The sequence below is a fragment of the Diabrotica virgifera genome, chromosome 9 (genome assembly GCF_917563875.1).
Source record: "Diabrotica virgifera virgifera chromosome 9, PGI_DIABVI_V3a".
NCBI classification, from domain to species: Eukaryota; Metazoa; Arthropoda; class Insecta; order Coleoptera; family Chrysomelidae; genus Diabrotica; species Diabrotica virgifera.
In genome coordinates this window covers 152,766,157-152,787,191 of record NC_065451.1, presented here as the reverse complement: position 1 = coordinate 152,787,191, position 21,035 = coordinate 152,766,157, and the positions used below count along the sequence as shown (strand labels likewise).

General features: G+C 33.6%; 1 protein-coding gene across 1 annotated transcript in view; it reads left to right on the top strand.

Moving 5' to 3' along the window:
- LOC126892361 (uncharacterized) overlaps positions 1-21,035 on the top strand; it is a 485,587-nt gene that overhangs the window by 456,927 nt on the left and 7,625 nt on the right. The window contains exon 5 of the mRNA XM_050661878.1: positions 8,457-8,721. Coding sequence (XP_050517835.1) covers positions 8,457-8,721 — 265 coding nt within the window. The remainder of the gene's footprint in view (positions 1-8,456; positions 8,722-21,035) is intronic.

Below are 21,035 nucleotides of genomic sequence, written 5' to 3'. Positions count from 1 at the left end.
TCCGCCGTCGCCATGGCCAAATTGGTCGAATTGGGCTACGAACTGTTGCTCCATCCACCGTATTCTCCAGATTTGGCCCCGTGCGACTACTATTTGTTTCCAAACTTGAAAAAGATACTCGCTGGGCAGAAATTTAAGTCGAATGAGGAGGTCATCGCCGCCACGGAAGCCTATTTTGCAGACCTCGAGAAAATGTATTTTTCAGACGGATTAAAGAAGTTGGAGCATCGCTGGGTCAAGTGTATCTAGCTAAAAGGAGACTATGTAGAGAAATAAATTGCCACTTTTTCAAAATTATCCTTTTCTTTTGTAGGCTAAGTACTTATCGGATTGCTGTAGCATGGAGGATGGGATACACGACATTTTTACAATGTAGATACTCCAACTCCACAGCCTGACCACTACCACGACCACTAGGAATTATTGCCCCGGACAAACTGCGTTTCCACTTGACGTGTCATCTTAGCCTTTTATTAGATTAGATTATTAGCAAGTACTCATAAGTCAAAATCATTTTTGAATCTTAAGTACAGGTTTCTGTACTTACTAATATTAGGGCGCGGATTATATGTAAGTTACATATTTTTACATATATTACATATTTATAGATTTTTTGAAAAAAGTGCATATTTTAGTGGTAAATACATATATATTTACCAGGGGCGGCTCTGGCAGGGAGGCGCTTGGGGCACTGCCCTCCCACTAGCTCATTTAATGTAGTAGATATCTCATACAATTTATGTTGAATGAATTTTTCTTTATTTAAAAAACTAATAAATATTCACAATATTTTAAATCTAAGACTTTTCGTTAATAAACTGCTTTCTGGCTGCATCCCATATCTCCGGATTTTACAATATATAATCACGTAGAGACGACGAAAATAGGAGAAAGCAAATAGAGGACACTTAGGCCACGCATTTACCTTCTCTTCGTCTAGGAAAAGGACCGAAAGACAGTTTCTAAATACTCAAAAACTGAGTAAAATGAAAAAGATTAAAAAGGGTTCAAGGCAGGTTTTGTTTATATTCGATTCAGAGTTGGACTACCATCTCCATATAGCAACTATTTCAGCATCCTTATGCATTATCAGTGAAGTTTATGCAGTCACAACTCTGAAGGGAATACAAACATTCTGCCTCTTTTAAGGCAAACCATCGCGATGCAATGAACCCACCTTTTGAGACGCAATACAGCGACATCTCTCGTATTACGAGGAAAACAACGAAAAGCCTCAGATACAAAGTTTACTACTTTTTAAACAATTAGAATAATTGAAATAAAAATATAATAAACAATATTTTAAATCTAAGACTTTTCGTTAATAAACTGCTTTCTGGCTGCATCCCATATCTCCGGATTTTACAATATATAATCACGTAGAGACGACGAAAATAGGAGAAAGCAAATAGAGGACACTTAGGCCACGCATTTACCTTCTCTTCGTCTAGGAAAATGACCGAAAGACAGTTTCTAAATACTCAAAAACTGAGTAAAATGAAAAAGTTATTAACGAAAAGTCTTAGATTTAAAATATTGTTTATTATATTTTTATTTCAATTATTCTAATTGTTTAAAAAGTAGTAAACTTTGTATCTGAGGCTTTTCGTTGTTTTCCTCGTAATACGAGAGATGTCGCTGTATTGCGTCTCAAAAGGTGGGTTCATTGCATCGCGATGGTTTGCCTTAAAAGAGGCAGAATGTTTGTATTCCCTTCAGAGTTGTGACTGCATAAACTTCACTGATGATGCATAAGGATGCTGAAATAGTTGCTATATGGAGATGGTAGTCCAACTCTGAATCGAATATAAACAAAACCTGCCTTGAACCCTTTTTAATCTTTTTCATTTTACTCAGTTTTTGAGTATTTAGAAACTGTCTTTCGGTCCTTTTCCTAGACGAAGAGAAGGTAAATGCGTGGCCTAAGTGTCCTCTATTTGCTTTCTCCTATTTTCGTCGTCTCTACGTGATTATATATTGTAAAATCCGGAGATATGGGATGCAGCCAGAAAGCAGTTTATTAAGGTGATACAGTAGCGATCAACAGGTAGCCAAAACGCGTTCCAAGATTGCCGCTGTAATTTTGAATATTTTTTCGAGATATTTGGCACACTTATTCATAATATAATAAAGAATGGCGGTACAGAGCCCAATTTGAAAAATATAATAATATGTGGAAATTACTCTGTAATTAAATACAATATTAAAAAAACAAGCCTGTACCGCCATTAAGAAGAACAAAAAAATACACTTTCTTCAAATTAACTTTTTTATCTGATGCCTAGATTTTGTGTCATTTTGGAACTACTAAAATTTTTTATTTCATTAGTAGTTCCAAAATGACACAAAATTTAGGCATCGGATAAAAAAGTTTATTTGAAGAAAGTGTATTTTTTTGTTCTTCTTAATGGCGGTACAGGCTGGCTTTTTTAATAGTGTATTTAATTACAGAGTAATTTCCACATATTAATATATTTTTCAAATTGGGCTCTGTACCGCCATTCTTTATTATATAATGAATACGTGTGCCAAATATCTCGAAAAAATATTCAAAATTACAGCCGCAATCTTGGAACGCGTTTTCGCTACCTGTTGATCGCTACTGTTTCCTCTTAACGAAAAGTCTTAGATTTAAAATATTGTTTATTATATTTTTATTTCAATTATTCTAATTGTTTAAAAAGTAGTAAACTTTGTATCTGAGGCTTTTCGTTGTTTTCCTCGTAATACGATAGATGTCGCTGTATTGCGTCTCAAAAGGTGGGTTCATTGCATCGCGATGGTTTGCCTTAAAAGAGGCAGAATGTTTGTATTCCCTTCAGAGTTGTGACTGCATAAACTTCACTGATGATGCATAAGGATGCTGAAATAGTTGCTATATGGAGATGGTAGTCCAACTCTGAATCGAATATAAACAAAACCTGCCTTGAACCCTTTTTAATAAATATTCAGTCGATGCGACGCGACGCTCCAAAAAGTTTAGAAATATAAATTAACAACGTTCACCCGCACCCTTGATTAAAAACTACTACACAGTGTAGTTTTTAATTATGTCCGCACCCGAGGAAGGGCTCTTTTCCGAGCGACCGAGCTCACTGTTGTCAAGTTAGAGAAATATCGGGCGCTAGATGATGACTTGCCGTGTGCGAAATAAGAAATATCCTCAGATGCAGGTAGTAACTGGCAACGTTACAGGATTTGGCTTAGCAGTCGGTATCGCACCAGTATACTTCACCTAGGACACAGCCCGAGCCCCGAGCGGAGCGTAGTTTTCGGTCTGTTAAGTCTGTTAATTCTCAATACTGACTTCATTATTGTCGATATCCAATAATTCGATATGGCATATGGCAACAAATATTAATAGTGTACGCTTTATTAAGACAAATACTTTGGATTTCGAAAAACCTTTAAATATAAAACAACTAGGACCTCCTAGACCAAAATTGGACATAATTCAGGCGGGACAAAGTGGTAATAGAACTTTTAATCGTAAATTCAATGAGAAACATTATTTGTTAGCAGACTGATTATGCCAGTGGTCGACAAAGTGCGGCTCCAGAGCCGCATGTGGCTCTTTGGCTGCTTAAGTGCGGCTGTGGCACAAAAATATCCAAGGAAGGTGCAATAATATTCCATGGTAAACGTTACGCCTCATCGAAATCAGCTTAATCGTAAACTACAAAGGAAAGGAAACTGAATGTTTTCGATGTAAGAAGTAATAACATTTAACAACAAATTATCATTTTTGCTCAGGCTTTTTAAAGGGAAAACATTGTTTCACTTTCCGATCCTGCTGAAGCGTCGCCAAGAAAATGATTCCTGTATTGATAAACACCATTTTAAATATGAGGGAAGCATTTCCCAGCAGGATTAGCAACTTTAGCAATTGTCAAATATCTTCTTAATGCTACAATAACCGAGTTGAAATTTTCTCCTTTTGAAATTGACATTGGTAGCTTTGAAAAAATACAGTTGGATCTAAAAAACCAGGACATATGACGCTCTAAATTCGAACGGCTTTATTTTGAATTGGAAATACTGGAGAAGAAACAATATGAGCTTAGTGCACAACACTGCTTTGAATATCATGAAGAAGGAAGACATGATCATTTTCAACGCTTGGAATAGTATTCCTATTCCTGACTCTTTCGATCAGCTGAAAAAGCTCGCGTTTACTGATCTTTCCCCTTTCTGTTCTAAATAAATATGAGAACAATCTTTTTCAAGCATAAAAATATTATCAAGAGTAAACTGAGAAGTCGTATTTACTGATGAGAACTTGAAGTCATGCTTGTAATTAAAAATAACATACAAACCTGACTTAGTCAAACTTTCCAAGAGATGCAAGCACATTGTTAGCATTAATAAATATCTATTAAGTATGAATTTTTGTTTTATTTAGTTGTACTACTTACAGTGTACCAAAAGTTTTCTAAACAAACAGATTTGGCTCCCATTTTTTTGTTGTTGTAATGTTCAAATTTGGCTCGTTGGCTAATAAGTTTGCCGACCACTGAGTTATGCTCTTGTGAGGAGACAAATCGCTTCTATTGTTTTAAGTGTTTATTGTTTTCACCACAAGTGGACGAGGCTTGGACAAACCGGGGTGTAAATGATATTAAATATCTCTCAGAGAAAATTAAAAAACATAATGTTAGCTCCAAACTCCAAACACATCGACTATTGTGTTGAATACCAATTATTAGGGTCAATAAATATTCAATCACAGTTAGATTCGGCTTTTAGAAGATCAATAAAGGAACATAAGGAGATAGTGACCAAAAACAGGTATGTAGTGATGGATGAGCGATGGTGGGATAACATCCACAACTATGTGATTAAGGTGCTGTCGATAAAAGAGACGGTAGAGGTAGAAAGACGGAGTGGTTGACAGCATAGGAGTAAAGGACGTGGTGGTCAGATGAGTGCGAGAGATGGAAGCTGATGCGTGATGGCGAGCTGCTGAGAATCGGGCAAAAGAAGGATGTCGGGGAGAAGTTATGCTCTAACGAGCGATTCCACTCTGATGCCCTAGTATAAGGGCTACTGCAGAGTGCTACATCGGAGTTACGGAGGGCAGGGAGGTCCGACTTGGGGCCAAACTAGTCGACGTGACACTGATGAGGTTTTAGCTCAGGAACCCAGCACTGTCGGAAATGTTTACCTCCGACGCGACGTCTGTTTGCAGATTCCCCACCTAGCGATGAAAAAAAAAGGACTATTCACTAGAATCCTTAGATACATGGGTAAGTTTGTAGCTAGCAACATTTTTTCGGTGTTCATAATTTCGTATTTGCCGCTCAAAATAAAAGTGCCCTACCGATATTTTTACTCACGAGCCGCCACTGATATTTACCATATTTTCGTCACATTACTCTGCAATGGAAAACCCGAAAACCATTAAGATGTAATGCAGGGCCTGTCCGTTTATTTCTATGTACCATTTACATGACCTCTTAACAATTATTAAATTCCGCAAATTGAGTTGACCGACTTGGATGTGTGGCCTGGCATTAACCATAAATAATCATAAAATGCACTATTATTTATTTTTCATTTATAATTTGAATAGACTTACAGCTCCCGAAACGAATCGTAGCCGATCCGATGACAAACGCTGAAGATCTGTGCAAGGCAATGGTTGCTTCTAACCTTCCATTAAAAAAATTGAATAACGTCTAAGATCGTTTTTGGAAAATATTGCAAGTTTAATGTTCCGGATGAATCCACGTTGAGGAAATCAAGTGTCGACTCTAAATACAAATCAACAATGATCCAAATACAGGGACTCATACGTGATAATTACTTTTATGTTATTTTAGACAAAACTACAGACGCCTGCAGAAGATATATTATTCATCTGCTAATTGGCGCATTATAGAGGAACATGGTCCAGGAAACTCATTTTTAGTATCTTCAAAACAACTTGAAAAAGCCAAAAATTTGACCGTTACACGATGCATTCAAGATAGTTTGACAAACTTCTTTGTGCCAGATGCCATTCCATTAAATAAATCTGTGATTTACTTATCGGATGCTGCCTTATTATGGTTAAGATGGGACAAAATTTAAAAATATTTTATCAGAATCTTTTTCATATTACTTGTTTAGCTCATGGAGTTTCACAGATTATCGAGAGCCCAATTTCCTCTTGTGAACGAATTAATTAGCAATGTAAAGAAGGTGTTCCTTAAGGCTCCTTTGTGAGTTCAATTATACAAAGAAAGGCTTCGCGACGTACCGCTACCCCCCAACCTGTATTAACTCGATGGGGGACTTAGCTAAGTGCATCTATTTTTTACGCTGAAAATTATGAAAAAAACGTAAAAAACGACATATCAGACTCTTCACAGGGTGTCATATCATCAAAAGCAGTTTTCGATAATAAGGAGGTGCATAAAAGTCTGATATTTATTAAAACAAATTATAGTTTTATCCTGGAACCAATTACGTTACTAGAAAAGAAGTCGCAACTTCTAGTTAATTCTGTAAAACTAATTGAAAATTTTTAGAAGGAATGCCAAAAAGTAAAAGGCGACATTCGACATTGGTACAAAAGTTTTGGGGAAGCTTAAGCAGATTTTAGAAAATAATGAAAGCTTCAAAATTATTCAGAATGTGTCATACATTTTTAGAGGCTATTTTGATATAGAAATGTTTATTGATGGAAACCTGTTGAAACAATTAATTATGCCCCTATTACCTCAGTAGATGTGGAGCGAAGTTTCTCTTTATATAAACACATGTTTTCTGATAAAAGACAAACCTTTACCCTAGAAAATATGTAAAAATAAAGTTGCTGAGTATTAATGTTATTTGTTTTTAACTCATTTTTTCTACAACCTTGTTAAAAATGCAATTTTTAGCACTCCATACGAGCGTTAAAAATGCTACTTTAAGGCACTAGTGCTTTAAAAATTTTATGGCACTGCAATAATTCGTATTGACCGTATAGAAAATTTTGATGTAATGTCTAAAAAATATAAAAATGGAATGTCAGTCAAGTTCAAGTAAAAGTTTTTGTAGATATTGTCCTGTAATTACGTTTGTAGAAAAAATATTGTATGATATGCGTGTTAAAAAGTACATTTTTAAGGCACTCATGTGAATTGCAGAACTCACTATCGCTCATTCTGCAAACTTTCACATGCGTGCCTTAAACTTGTACTTTTAACACTTATATCATAAATAACTATTATATAATTATTGCTTCAATTTATTTAATACATATTTTCGACGAATGCTTACATATATTTCAAAAAATCTTTACATATACAGTGTGTCTGCGTAACTTGGAACCATATGGGAAACTTTTTTAATATCAATTTTACGAAAAAAAGTTATTCTTCATAAAGTGCTCTGCATAGTCTAAAACCTAAGATGCAATCATCATATCAAATTTTATCAATAATATACGAGGTATGTCCAAAAATATGAATTCCGCTCAAAAGTAAAGTGCCTTTATATTTCACAATATCAAAAATTGTTATTAAGAAAAGTTGTTTGTAATTAAAAATTATGTTATAATATGCATTTACACTCTTCTTATTAAAAAAAATAATGAAAATTTTCCTCAAATTACGGATACCCAACATCAATTTTATTTAAGATAACTCCGTTATTATTAGTTTTGCGAAAAAAGTTATTCTTTATAAAAAGGTGTGAATAGTCAAAAAACTAAGATGCAATCATAAAATATCAATTTTTTCCAATTTTATATGAGGTATGTCAAAAAATATGAATTTCGCTCAAGAGTAAAATACCTTTATAGTTCATAATATTGCAACTAGAAGGATACAATTGCATATTGAAACATAGTTTTTAATTCTGAACAACTTTTTATAATAACAAATTTCAATATTGTGAAAAATAAAGGTATAGTACTTTACTCTACAGTGAAATTCATATTTTTTGACATACCTCGTACAAAATTGACAAAATTTAATATCTTATAATTTTATCTGAGTTGTTAGACTATGCAGAACGTTTTATAAAGAATATTTTTTTTCGTAAAATTAATAATAACGGAGCTATCATAAATAAAAATGATGTTGGGGGTCCGTGATTTGAGAAAAATTTTCAATTTTTTTTTTTTTTTCAATTAGAAGAGTGTAAATGCAGATTATAACATAATTTTTAATTACAAACAACTTTTCTCAATGACAATTTTCGATATTGTGAAATATAAAGGCACTTTACTCTTGAGCAAAATTCATATTTTTTGACACACCTCGTATACTGTTGATAAAATTTCATATCTGATGATTGCGTCTTAGGTTTTAGACTATGCAGAGCACTTTATAAAGAATAATTTTTTTTTCGTAAAGTTGATATTAAAAAAGTTTCCCAAAAGGTTCCAAGTTACGCAGGCACACTGTACCTATATGTACATATTTTCATATATTTTCATACATATAATCCGCCCTTTACTAATAATGTACCATTTTTGTTTCTAGGAAACTGTCACTTCAACTAAGTGACGTGAGGAGGACGACCAGGACTGTTCGAAACGTCGATTCTGCAAGAGGTTCTGTAGCAGATAGCGACACAGAACTCGGAAACGATGGAGGAATATTCTCTAATCAAAAAAGTAAATCTGAGAAGTCCAATTCGCCGGCGAATGGCAGTATCAGTTCCGTAGAAGATGAGAGCGGCTTTTCCTCGATGAATTCCTTTCAAGAAGTCGGCTTGCCAATTGTGAATAGTACAATGACCGATGAGGTAAGGTCTTTAGCTAAGGGTATATTTGTATTTTACTGTTTTATTTTATCGAAGATATTCGAAGAATGTTGAAATGACGACAGTTATGTTATGAAATGATGATTCTTCTTCTTCATGTACCATGTCTTTTCAGAACGTTGGTTACCATCATCTTTTTCTTGAAGTGCCATCTTCGCGACGGAGGTCGGCAATCATCATAGCTATTCGGACTTTGGAGACGGCTGCTCTGAAAAGTTCGTTTGATGTACATCCGTACCATTCTCTCAGGTTGCGCAGCCACGATATTCTGCGTCTCCCTATGCTTCTTTTTCCTTGAATCTTTCCCTGCATAATCAATTGGAGCAAGCTGTATCTCTCTCCACGTGTAGTATGTCCGAGATATTCCAATTTTCTGGTTTTGATTGTGTTTAAGACTTCCATTTCTTTATTCAACTTTCTCAGAACCTCTTTGTTTGTGACGTGTTCTGTCCATGATATTTTTAGAATTCTTCTATATACCCACATCTCGAATGATTCCAGTTTTTTCATTGATGCCGCATTTAAGGTCCAAGCTTCCATTCCGTAAAACAGAGTCGAGAAAACGTAGCACCTAGCCAACCTTACTCTTAGCTCCAACCTTTGATCTCTTGTGCAGAGCACTTTTCTCATTTTGTTAAAATTCGCTCTAGCCTTTTCGATTCTAATTTTAATCTCCAGGAAGTAATCATTTGTGGAGTTGATAATTGTTCAAAGATATACATATTTGTTTACTCGTTCAACGTTGGTTCCGTTTATGAGGAGATTCTCGTTATTTCTTTGAGTTTTAGATATTCTCATAAATTTTGTCTTCTTGATGTTCATTGTTAGACCGTATTCTTGGCTATATGTCGCTATTCTGTTAACCAGTCTCTGAAGATCTTCAATATTTTCGGCTAAGACGACAGTGTCATCCGCATATTTAATGTTGTTAATGGGAACTCCGTTCACCTTTATTCCAGCTGTTTCGCCCTCAAGAGCTTGTTTTAGGATCTCTTCCGAGTAGGCATTAAAGAGAACTGGCGACAATACGCATCCCTGTCTCACCCCACGTCTAATTTCAATTTCCTCTGACAACTGTTCGTTAACACGTACTTCTATCTTCTTTAGTTTCAGGACATTCATTAATTGTTACCATCATAGCTATCCTAATTTTATTCACTGCCACTCTCAATAGCATGCTTGTATCAACACCATACCAATCTCGCAAGTTCTGCAACCATGAGGTTCTTCTTCGTCCTGGACTGCGTTTGCTTGCTATTTTTCCTTACATAATATTTTGCAGCAACCTATATTTGGGACCTCTCATTACATGTCCGAAATACTCCAGCTTTTTTTGCTTAATGCTTTTTATTATCTCAGTAGTCTTGCTGAGACGTTCTAGTACTGTGGAGTTTCGACAGGAAACTTTTAAAATTCTTCTATAGTACCACATTTCGAAAGCCTCAAGGCGATTTAGATCGATTTTATTCACAGTCCAGGACTCGACACCATAAAGTAAGACCGAGCACACTTAGCAGCGAAGTAGGCGGATCCTCAATGCCAATTTTAGGTCTCTGTTACATAACACCTTGGACATTCTTCTAAAAGCGGCTCTGGCCTGCTCTATCTTAGATCTAATTTCGCCGTGACTTTCTGCGTTACAATTTAATTGCTGTTCAAAGTAAACAATTTTATCAGCTTTCATCAAGTTTGGTATTATTTACATATAGAGACGGTTTTATAATATGCTGTTGTTTACTTATTACGAATATTTTGGTTTTCCGTACGTTCAGATCCAGACCTGCCTCTCTACAACTCTCAACGACACTATCAAGTAATGTTTGCAGATCTTCTTGACTAGAAGCTAGGAGTACTGTATCGTCCGCATATCGCAAATTATTGATGACAGAAAGTGCATTTCTGAAAATTCTTTCGGAGTAAACGTTGAAAAGCAGGGGTGGCAAGAGGCATCCCTGTGGTACTCCTCTTTTAATATTAAGAGCCTGTGATACCACACCATCTACTAAAACTGATGTTGTTTGATTCCAATACAAATTTTTAATTATGCGAACGTATCTGCCATCCAAGCCAATGTCTTTTAGAGCTTCGATCAATATAGAGTGCTTAACAGGATCAAATGCCTTTTGGAAGTCAATAAAACAACAGTGTATGTCTACAGATAAGATAAGATACAAATGACGATTAAGCAAGGAAATTCAGTGCTGCGTAATCCGGCTAGCAACTGGCGCCATACCTATCGATTCCGGGCCGAATGGTGTAAAATGATCGACCGCACAGATGATTATGGGCGACCACGCAGCATCTGCTAAATGGTATACTGTAAGATCAAACTTAGCATTATGTAGAGAAAATAATAAACATATAAACATACCATGGACTGCACATCGCACAAATAATTCAATACTATGTAGAAGAACTTATCATAAAATCTAGACTCACCACAACTATCACTATCAACCAAGATATACTGAGATATTTTGGACATATAACTAGAAGAAGAAAAAGCATGTAACGAATGATAGTTGAAGGTAACGTAGCGGGTAAAAGATCGAGAGGGAACAGTCTACGAATTGTAAACAACTAAAAGTATTTGTATTAACTGTGCTCAAAAAAAAATAAAATAATTATTTAAACTCACAATTTACAATTATGTATTTCACCGTCGAATTTGGCAATTTTTGAATTTGGAGGAGAGTCAGTTCAGTTTCGATTCACAAAGACAAGGAGTAGTGTACTTATAGATCGTAAAGCTAACATTAAAAATATATCAAACAGCTTATACCACTAGTCCAAGTAATGAAGCTTAAAATAGGTCAAAAGCTCGCAATTTTTACAGAATGTATCGATTTGCTTGAAAATTTGAGAATAAGTAGTGGATAGCCCAAGGATCAAAATCTATATGATGCCAAAAGGCGCTTTTACCATGGGGGTGGTTGCCACCCCATGTCGGAGGTGAAAATTTTTTATTATATTTTGACTGCAAAAGTTGGTAAAAACATTCATTCTAAGCAAAAAATGTTCTATGCATTTTTTTGATAAAATTAATAGTTTTCTATTTATTCGCTATCGAATGTGTTAGTTTTATATTAAAAAAATTAATGTTTTTAATCAGTTTTCTGCAAATAACTCAAAAAGTTTTTGTTTTATCAAAACAACTTTGCTTAACAAAAATGTACCTTTTGAAAAAATCAACAAAACCGTTTTTTTTAATTTTCTTTAAGACCAATAGTAATCGAGCTATACTTTATTATATATTAGGTCTTCTTCGGCAAATGCTAAATATTGTAGTTTCAAAGTCAAAAGACGGGAAAAGTATGCATTTTTCGAGGATCACTGGTTTAAACTAATTTAAAGTATTTAAAAATATCTATCTTCAGAAATATATTTCAAGTCTTCAGCTCAAAAATTAGGTGGCTTATAATGAAAAGAATGTCAGACCCTATATTTTTCAGCGAAAAAGTGATTGAAAGCAAACCCCTAATCACCACCCTGATTAAAATTAGTCATTGACCTTATTTCATCTTCTTTACTTATGTATTATTAATAGGCTCTAGAAGTTTAACTGGTTTAGAATGATTAGTTTTTAAAAAAATGGAGTCAAAAGCAAATATCGAATTTTTGAAGTTTGGTAAAAAATTCCTTTTTCTTTAGAATAGAAAGATTATCATCAGAGATACAAAAAAATATTTAAATATAAAATTGTAGCTCATTTAATTCCCAAGAACATGGTTTGCAAAAATTTTCTCTAGGGTAAAAATTGAGTGAACTATTGACAATTAAAACTTGTAATAACATGCAAAAATCACCTTTACCAACCCTTTCAAAGTCACCACTTTTTGCGACTGAGGATTTTAAAAGGATTTGGTATTAATAGTCTTATATATCTTATAAAAACCTACAACATTATTTTTTAACAAACTTTCTAAAATAAAAATTAAAAAGGTTAAGGTTAAAAAATCAATATATTTTTTTCAAAAAAAAAAAGAAATCCAATTGGAAGCATAATAATGTAAGTTAGCTTTACTTTTAGTCATTGGCCTTATTAATTCTTCTTTATTTATGTATTATTAATAGATTGTAAAAGTTTGACTGGCTTAGAATGATTATATTTAAAAAAACTAGAGTTAAAAGCGAATAACGACTTTTTGTAGTTTGGTAAAAAATGCCATTTTCTTCAAAATAGAAAGATTAGCATCAAATATACGAAAAAATGTTTTTATATGAAATTATAGGTTATTTAATTCCCAAGAACTTGGTTTAAAAAAAATTTTCTACGGCAAAAATTGAGTGAATGGTAAATGCGTATATATCGAAAAACATTGATTTTTTCTATATAAAACTAACACTTTCGATAGCGAATAAATCGAAAAGTATTAATTTTATCAAAAAAATGTATAGAACATTTTTTGCTTAGAATGAATGTTTTTATCAACTTTTGCAGTCAAAATATAATAAAAAATTTCCACCTCTAAGATGGGGTGGCAACCGACCCCATGGTAAAAGCGCCTTTTGGCATCATATAGATTTTGATCCTTGGACTATCCACTACTTATTCTCAAATTTTCAAGCAAATCGATCCATTCTGTAAAAATTGCGAGGTGAAATGCTTCGGTTCCTGGACTACACTGCTTATACACGAATTGACGGATTTATAAGCGTCTTTGGACTATAGACAATGGATTTTAAGAAGACCAAATCTCGCTGCTCCCGATTTCTTCGATTCATTGATTTTTTTTATTTCTTGTCTATATGTCAAATTTAAATTTTTTATTTTATTTGACTTCTTGAGTTTTAAGAGCAACAATATTTATTTCTTATACAATCGATACATATGCTGCATCACGTTTTTGTTTATTTTTATACTCCAAAGCTTTGAAATTTCATAAGCAGGGGTGTGACTTATCTTTAGAATTGAACTAAACTTTATTCTCCTTTCTAAGTTCCATTTGTTAGCTATTTTTAAGAATCACAAATCACATTGATTAACACAAGTCGTCTCCTCTGATGAAGTGGTAATATCAAAGAATAGTATTCTTTGGTAATATGCACAGTCATTGATTATAAACACACACAGTGTGTGTGTTTATAATCAATGGCACAGTTACACAGCGAGTGTTGTTTACACATACCGAGTGGATTGGCGAGTATACGATTGAAGGGTGGGAGGTTGAAGACTCTGACTAGTAAATAGAACAAGAACCGAGTGACTGTCTCGCCATATGACTGGGTCGAGTGCTCAGCCAAGTACTCGTTAATATGTTTATACCAAACGAGCACTCTCGCTACAATACGTGTAATCAAGGTTTAAGTTTGATTCTCGCCTTATGTCGAAGAAAAAGGGACATTCACTAATTAAACATCGATCTATAAAAAATTATGCTACTCACAAATGTATGAGTATGATCGACTATACAGTGTTGAAAACGTATCAAGTTGTGAGTTAGTACAGATACAGTTGAGTCCGCGAGTCTTTACCCGTGCGTCATCACTTAAAGCATACGAAATAAGTCGGAAATCTATTTCACGCAACAACAACTGACAGAAAGTGGCTACTGTTCCGATTACGGGTTTTATTATAAAATTTGACGTTATCAAATATATAGAATGTCAAATGTAAGTTTTGCTTCAAAATTTTTGTGCATAATTACAGCTACATTTGAAGTAGCTTAATAAATTCTTTTATTATTATTGATTAATAAATAAATAAACAATTTATAAAAAAATCTAATAACATATTTTATTTTTGTTATTTTATTCACTTTGACGGAAATCTAAACACAGTCATTTCTTTGCTGTGTGAATGACGTTAGCTTTGTATGTTTTAAATATTAATAGGGCTTTTCACTCACAGTCATTTGTTTCGAGCTTCTGTCATATGTTGTATAATCCGTGTATATTAATATTATACACGGATTATACGACATTTGACAGAAGCTCGAAACAAGTGACAATCGATGAAAAGCCCTATTGCCTAAATATAATTATTTACCTTAAAATTTCAAAGCCCAATATAAAATTAGTTGTGAAAACAACTGTTTGTGTAATATAAAGAAACTTCAAAACGCAAAAATTCGACAAAAACCGCAAAAAGTTCAACTGACTGACAGCCACAAAATTAAACAAATCAAAAACGTCAAACAAATTGTGCTTAAAATATGAAAACATACCGAATCGTCTTTTTTTGTACCTATCTCTTTTCAATGCACTGAGTCTAGATGGTTCATAAAAATAACATGTGTTGTTACTTAATAACAAACGGCAGCTGGTTTGTCATGAGTTTCATGCATGGAAGAGAATGATGCTAGATAAAAAGTATGTGTTTTATCTCGCCAGGTATTAATGACGCACGGGTAAAGACTCGCGGACTCAACTGTAAAGCTAGTTCTTATAGGTACGTGGCTAGTTGACGTCATACTTTTACGTATGACGTCTAGAAACATTATATTTTAATTTCCCATGTTAGATCAGATGATTGAATAAATTAAGACAGATGCTAGTAAAAAAACATTGACTAGTAGCCATTTTAATTATAAATCGAACTAATAATAAAAATAACTCAACTAAAATATGTTATGGGCCATTCCACGAACATACGCCTGTTTTGGATTAATTCGACAACGAATATTTTACTGTGCAACATAAGAAGTACGAAAGTAAATGGCGCTAATAATTATTCCAATAAACAACAATGTAATTTGCAATTTACTTTTGTTCTTCTTATTTTGCACAGTAAAATATTCGTTGTCGAAATAATCCAAAACAGGCGTATGTTCGTGGAAAGTCTTTAGTCAACTAACTCCTTAGGGGAAAGGCGCAAATTTCGGCTCCAATGCATTTTAAATGCATTTATTGTTTTCGAATCCTGAGAAAACTAATAAGTATTTTTAAAAAGTTTAAACACAGAATGAAAGATGAAAGATTACATTATTACCGAGGGCCGAAAGTCCCTGAAAGCTTCTATACCTAATGTTTATTTTAATATGTTACAGAGGTGAAAAAAAGAGAAAATTTAGTGTGATTTTTAATTTCAAATATCTCATTCAAAAGAAACTTTTTATTTATTCTGAGGGACTTTCTGCCCTCGGTAATAATGTAGTCTTTCATTCTGCATTTAAATTTTCCAAAAATACTTATTAGTTTTTTCAGGATTCGAAAAAAATGGAAACCATATCCGTGGTGATATTTTCCAAATCGAACATTCGCTATCTTTGTCATACAACGCGCTCGATCGAACAGAATGTGATGAGAAGACAGTAAAAAACAAGGTTACTAAATAGGGCTTTTCATCGATTGTCATTTGTTTCGAGCTTCTGTCATGTGTCACATAATATTAATATATCTACGTCATACGTCTTTGGTTTGTATCATTGGTTATACCCACGGTTATACCTGGGTTATACCAGTGTGCGTCTTGGAAGAGTGTTGCCATCGTATACGCTAAAAGCTGATTGGCTCCGCCATCTTTTGCTCAGATTTCCGGATTAATTTGGAAGGGGTAAACAGATGATCAGTTGTTTATTTTTCGTTTACTCTGGTTTAACCTCACTTAACTAGATAGATCGAGAAATATTAAATTACTATTACTATTACTATTATCCAGGTTGAAAAATGCCTTCCTCTAAGGTAAAAGGTTGCGAAGTCGATTGGGGAAAAATAATGTGAAAATGAATTCTTTCCCAAAAGAATCTGAACGACGGAAAGTATGGATTAAAAATATAGGGTTAAAACAAGATCCAAACAAATATGCTGTTGTTTGTGAAGTAAGTTCTTCAAGTAAAATTAATTGAGTATTTGCATTTGATGCATTCTCTTTATAATATTTATATCATTAAAAAATATTGTATTCAATTTTTGAATGTTTAGGAACACTACTTCTAACATATGGAAAAAAGTTAGACAAGATGGCAGCAGAAAATTAAAATGCAATGCTGTACCAACAATATTTAGAGAAGAAAGCGAAAGTATTTAATTATTTATATTGGTTTTTTGTTTATTCACCAATTTAACACCTATAGATATTTGTATAACAAGAGAGCGAAGTGCACCTTTTCCTCCCAAGAATAAAGTTTACTAGTTTACTACAGTAATCATTCAAGGGAGGAAAAGGCACTTCTCCCATGTTATACATTTTTCCACCTCCCTCAAATAAGTCATTTTTTCATTTTTAAAATATTTATATAACTGTTGATTGAATACATGAATCATAATTGAATACAGGAATTTGTGTATTCAATCAACAATAGAACTAACAAAATTTATTAGAGAACTAAAACTAACAAGTAGGTACAGTATAACTATCAAATTATTAATGAAAAATTTTTAAATCAAAATAACAATTTACTGTTTTTACCATTTTGCAACATCTATAAATAAAATTTAAAATGTATGGATACTTACCTAATAGAAAATAGAGTAATAGTATAGGGTGTCAAGAAGTTATTTCATCTATGCTATGACATAGTATGACGTCAACATCACTTTTACTTTTACTCCCTAGGGATTAAAAGTACTTTGTTTCCCTAGGGAGAAAAAAATATGACTATGCTCCCTACAATGAGGCCAGGAAATGTATACTTTGGATAGAGTAGGTGGGAAAATCTGTTTTATTCAGTTATTGTGATTTGTTTCTTACAGACAATCGGTTTGTTCTAGCACGAGTTTCAAACGGTCTGAAACCATTAGCGAATAGTGGACCAGCACGAGTAGAGGGGATAGCACTCGTAACTGTATTATGTTCTCTCACTGACCAACTGTTTGCTGACTAGTTCGACTGTTTGCTAGAACAAACCTATTATTCAAACAAAATGTCCTCTACGTCAGACTGATCAGAATTTTAAAAATGTGTCATATCAATCAAATCAAAAAATTTCAAAAATTGTTCCTGTAACCATTTTTAGTGGAAATAATAACAGTACTTATATTGGATCAGAGAGCCACCCAATTCATTGTTAAAGTATGATAAACTAAAAGTTAAACAATTAGGCAAGCAAATGCAACAAATTTTTCCTCATTTATTAGTTTTTCACTACCGTTAAGTTTGGAAACAAGCGCTGTTGCCAAATAAAAACATATACAGTCGGAAAAATGAAAGAATACCCATGAACGATCACATCAATCACATATTTTGTATTTGCTGTTTTTTTTTTCATAAATAATAAATGAGAGAGATAGATTATTAATAATCTGAATAATATGTGATTGATGTGATCGTTCATGGGTATTCTTTCATTTTTTCGACGGTATGTATTTACCACAGCAACTACAGGTGACACTGTCTCTCTTTGTCTTTAAGAGTGTGAAACAAAGATAACTACAGTGGGAAAAATAAAGAATACCCATGAACGATCACATTGATCACTTATTTTGTGTTTCCTATCTTTTTCTATAACAAACGTTTATTATTTACAGAAAAAGACAACAAACATAAATTAAGTGATTGATGTGATCGTTCATGGGTATTCTTTCATTTTTCCAACTGTATCTGTAATATACGCTGAGCTCGTAGGTAGAGGGGATAATTAAAAAATCGCGAGAGCCAGTAGTGACAAGTCTGTAAACCTTTACTGGAAATTTGACATAAATGTCAAAGTGAATAATTTAAAATTGAAATTAAAAACATTAATTAGAAAAAATATTACGTTGGTCAAAGCTGTGGTATATATTTTTATCTTAAGTATACTTACGGTTTAAATACTGAATTAAGTTTTTTTAATATTTTGTAATATCTAATTATAATTAGATATAAATCATCTAAGCGCCATCTACACGATAATTGTGAATGTATCTGAAGTAAGAAATTAATATTTCATTAAGAGAACGTTAAAACAGTTAGCAAAATTTTTAAAAAATCAATTACAATTTAATTACTTTTTTGCGTTGTAAATATTAAGCGATAAAATTAAATAATAAATTTAAAAATTACTGGTGACAGTTGAATTAGTAATCCGCTAGGAGCGACACCAGCGAAGCTCAGAGCGTATAAGTGGGTGCATTTGGACGACCATAGCGGCTGACTGTCAGCAGAAATCGGCTGAGTGGTTGTATCCAGCTGTGATAGGGAAAGCTTAGTAAATCTCTCAGCGGCTGACTTCCAGCGGTGACGTCTGACAGCTACTGCTGGCTCAGCTGTCCAGCCGCTGTGGTCATTCGAACGCACCCAGTGTCAGTCATGTTTTCCTATAGTATAGAAGGCTTAGATAGAAGGTTATGTAAGATTTTTGTTTGTTTATTTTTTCTTCTTCTTTTGTGGCCTTTGGAAGCTGTGCCCATTTAGCCAGCAACATTTCTTAAAATTAATGCCTAACTAAACCTACCATACAAGAAAACCATTACGAACCTAAACGACCAATCAAGGATACGGAAGGGAAAGTAAAGTTATTTAAAAAATAAACTGTTGTTAAAATATAAACTAAATAAATAAAATATAAATTGAAAACAATAATTTGACATTATAAATGTAACCTCCAATATTATGACAGACGTCAGTTACCATGACATCATATATTATACTCGTCACTAATTCTAGCCAATGGGTGCGTTCGGACGACCATAGCGGCTGGCATTCAGCAGAAATCGGCTGAGTGGTTGTATCCAGCCGTGATAGGGAAAGCTTAGTAAATCTCTCAGCGGCTGGCTTCCAGCGGTGACGTCTGACAGCTACTGCTGGCTCAGCTGTCCAGCCGCTGTGGTCGTCCGAACGCACCCAATGAAATGCTTGCTGTAATAGGAATGGCATATCAAAAAAATCTGACTATTCTCTATATATTTTTTCAAATTTAGAATATGGCAACAAGGGGAAAGTTATGTGCATTCCTCATTGTTTGACTTTTCCTATATCTTTAGTATCAGGTCATCGTACAATACAAATACTTCCTGCAATGATTGGAAGTAATGCAGAACAAGAATTGAATTTGGAATCGCCGAGAAAAAGGATTGGTGTACAACAGGGTTGGAAAAAACCCGGGTTTTTTATTAAAAGCCCAACCCGACGGGTTTTTTTTGGGTTTTTAGGGTTTTTTCGGGTTTTTTTGGGAATTTTCAGTTTTTTATTTTCTGATGAGTTTTTGGCAGTGATGTTATCATTCAAGATTAAGGATACAGATATGTTCCCCGCAACACTTTTCAAAAAAGAACTTGTTAAAAAATTCTCAACAAAGAAATGGTGGAAGCTGATATCAATAAAAAATAAAAAAACAAATAAAAAACCATATGAATTTTGTATTTATATGTTATCTTTGTTCTCATGTCCAGCTTCATCTGCATCTATTGAGCGGATTTTTTTTTCATATGGATTAATATGGACTAAGCTTCGCAACAGATTAGGTGCCGATAGAGCTGCAAACTTGGTAAAAATATATTATCATTTAAGAACCGAGTCTAACGAATAACGAATGGGAATTGGGAATGTGACAAAAATACAGATTCTTATTTTCCTGATAACTAATATGCTTTGCTGATGCTTTGTTTAACAAGAAACTTGTTTATTTTTTTATTTGTCTATATACCATGTTTAAAATAAGTGTTTTATTAGTTTAGTTTCAGTTTCTCTCGTTTTGTATTCACCTACTACTTACTTCATGGTATTTATGCTAGTTTTTGTTTTTATTCAGAAATAAATATGACGTTCATTCAACTGAAAATTTGCTATTTTTGAAAAAACCCCAAAAAACCCAATAATAGTGGGTTTTATCAATTGAAAAAACCTGAAAACACGGGTTTTATAAGATGGGGAAATTCTATGCCAACCCTGGTGTACAAAATAAGAAAGTATATAAAGGACAACAAACATCTTCCATAAGCGATCAAAATTGTATAACTGAAATTCAGGAAATAGATTCTGCTCCACCGTTAAGTATAAAAAATATTTTGACATTTTTTTTTATTTAATACACAATTTAATTTACCATCTGATCATGAAGCTATAAGTAAATGGTGTGAATGTTGAACACATGAGGGAGAAGCTGCCATGTGGCAACTCTCCTGTATAATATATTTTATATTAGTTCACATAAATAGTTAATTTATTAAGTCTGTTGGCCATGGTTTCTTCAGTCACCTTTCAAATCCAGGAGGGGTATTTAGCAGTCTCGATTCGTTACTTGGATGATCCGTTGTCCATCAAGGAAGTTTCTTGTGATTATTCTAATTTCTTCCTCTACCAAGGAAGTGGCAGAGTCATCTTGTATAGGGTTTTGTTCAAGTGTAAACACTTTTTTGAGCCAGTCCAGAGCTGTCTGCCAGCGCTGTCTTGAATAGAAAGGTGGTCTATTTTTCATGCCACTGGCATTCCAGTGAGA